Source organism: Anomaloglossus baeobatrachus, chromosome 6 (genome assembly GCF_048569485.1).
Source record: "Anomaloglossus baeobatrachus isolate aAnoBae1 chromosome 6, aAnoBae1.hap1, whole genome shotgun sequence".
NCBI classification, from domain to species: Eukaryota; Metazoa; Chordata; class Amphibia; order Anura; family Aromobatidae; genus Anomaloglossus; species Anomaloglossus baeobatrachus.
In genome coordinates, this window is record NC_134358.1 from 385,595,748 (window position 1) to 385,598,489 (window position 2,742).

General features: G+C 37.6%; 1 protein-coding gene across 1 annotated transcript; it reads right to left on the minus strand.

Annotated features, from left to right (window-relative positions):
• Positions 1–334: 334 nt before the first annotated feature.
• LOC142243931 (zinc finger MYM-type protein 1-like) lies at positions 335–2,074 on the minus strand. Its single transcript, XM_075316124.1, has one exon. The coding sequence runs from the start codon at positions 2,072–2,074 to the stop codon at positions 335–337; it is 1,740 nt and encodes a 579-aa protein (XP_075172239.1).
• Positions 2,075–2,742: the final 668 nt, after the last annotated feature.

Genomic DNA, 2,742 nt, shown 5'->3' on the forward strand with positions numbered 1-2,742 from the left:
AAAAGGAAAAGGGGACAGTTAGTGATAACACAAAGTATTTTTGCTCTCTGGAATAACTGCACTCTTTTTGACAAAGCTTTTGCAGTACCAAAAACTGTGCTGCTTTCAAATGTTAAAAGGATATTTGCTTTGTTTTAGAATGTAATGACATCATAATTTATTAATAATTGTAAGCCATCTTACTGTATCAAAGGCAAATAAGTTATACCAAAAAGAGGCAGTAGAAAAACAATAAGTGAAACCGAATTAGTTAACTGAACGAGTTAGTATCAACTTTTTGATAATACAACTCCCTATACCGAACCAACAGCACACTTACGCACACTGCATATTGCTAGAAGTTGCGCCGTCTTGCTTTAGATTCCGCAAATTTGTCAACAATATCTGAAATGTCCAATTTTCTGGCTCTATCATTTTCAATGCTTAGAAGAGCAAGGCCAGAAAGCCTTTGTTGTGACATGCTGCTTCTTAAGTAATTTTTAATAAGTGATAACTTAGAGAATGCTCTTTCAGCTGATGCCACTGTAACTGGTAAAGTGAGGAAAAGTAAGAAAGCTGTACATACATCTGGAAGTGTAGATGACAAAACAGCATTGTCAACTATAAGTAAGTGAGCCAAATCTTTAATTGTGGGAGATTTGGTGATCCCATCTTGAAGTGTGCTGCGAAAACTCAGCAACTGTCCTGGAAAATCTGTGGATATATCATCTTGATAATACTGATGAAATTTCACTGCTTCTTGAAACAAGTAATCATCTGATTTTGTAGCAAGCACACATGGCTGAATGATCTTAAATCTTTCGACTATAGTATTCATGCTACAAAATCTGCTTGATAACTGTGATGTAACTACATCTAAGGTAGCATTAAAAATTGCTGTTTTAAATCTACTCTCTGGATCCTGCAGTCTTTCATCTAAACATAGCTCATCGGTATGGCGCTTTACTTTAACTATTCGTTTATTCACAAACATTGCAGGAATCCCCCACTTATCTGCAAGTGTGATGGCTGTTTTTTTGGCATCTTCAAATTGGTTTCTGTAGCTGCTTAGAGCTTCAATTGTGTTATAAATTAATTGGGCAGCATTGGACAAATCCATATGTTCTGATTGTAGAACTTTGGAGATGGCATTTGTCTTATCCAAAATTTTGCTCTGTAGAACAAGGAGGAAGACAAACTCAAAAGACTCTATTTTTTTTCTAAGTGCCCGAGCCTCTTCTCTTTCTTTACTTTTGGTAGAAGTCAAGATTATCCTTGATAGTGCCTTAAGAACATCAAGAAATCGAAAACGTAGAGCAAGGATTGAATCGAAACGGGATGACCATCTTGTAGGGCACAATCTTTTTAAGGTCACAGAGGATTCAGAGGTGAGAGACTGTAGAAGTGACCAACGGGAGATACTGTCTCCAAAAAATACATATATACTCTGTATTACCTCAAAAAAACGTGACACCTCTGGTACATGGCTTACAGAATCCTGTATCACCAAATTAAGGTTATGGGCTGCACAGTGAACATACAAAGCATTTTTCTCCTTCCTTTGAATGCGAATTTGAACACCTGTATACACTCCACTCATTGTTGCAGCGCCATCATAACCTTGCCCACGACACTTTGACAGCTGCAGTCCCTTATCTTCTATACACTTGATAATATCATTCTCAAGTCCTGCAGCACTCGGGTCTTCAACTACATGAAAACCTAAAAAGACCTCCTGTATATTTACAGCAGTTGCACGTTGACTTTTATCTCGGCTTATGGTCACATATCGGTGAATCTGACTTAACTGGTCAACTTTTGAAATATCCTGTGTTGTATCCATAATTATGGAGAAAAAAGCGGCTGCTTTAATTTCACTTACTATGTCATTTTCAACTTGTTTTGCAAGCACATCTATTATTTCATTTTGTATTTTGGGGCTAAGATACCTAGCTGTCCCCTGAGGTAAGTGGAGGAGCTCCTTCAAAATGTGGTCATATTCAGATAGGAGCTCTACAATGGAGAGAAAGTTGCCATTATTACTCTGTCCTATTTTTTCTCTATGACCTCGGAAAGCTAGATTTGACATTGCCATAGTCAATGTCACATTAGTTATTCGATGTAACACTTGTCTCCAAAAGTTTTTCTCTTTCAAAATCTGTTTTTCAGTTTCATCATCTATTGTTTTTTTTCTTCTCCAGTGATCATAAACAATACATGCATCCATGTGAGCTTGTGAAGCTTCATGAATTTGTATTTTGGCCGAAAGTCTTTGCCATTTTTGTATTCCCTTTGCCCATGCTGGTTCAAAGCCTAATTTTTTACGATCGCCAAATAACCAGCATGGCTCACAATAAGCAGCATTTAACTTTGGCGAATAGCATAGCCACATGACTGGAATAGTGTGCCCTGCTTTTGTTATTCTTTCATAGTACATCTCAGAGAAACATCTATGATGGACACCCTTATCTCTTGGGAATGGCCCTTTAGGCCTGCAAGGACCATTAGCAAGAATAATTTTTTTAACATTGGGGTCTGTAATTGTTATTGGAAAATGTCCTCTATCTGTAACATACCTTTCTCCAATTAACGCATGTTCTATACTGACACTTGCAGTGTCTGCACTTTCTAATGTTTCTTGTAAATCAGAAATGTTGGCACTTGTATGTGGCTCTACCACTTCAATATGGGCACTATCCACCTCGAACAATGACGGAGAACTTGTAACTGAAGGTATGCTAGGTCTCTCAAGCATCTCCTCAC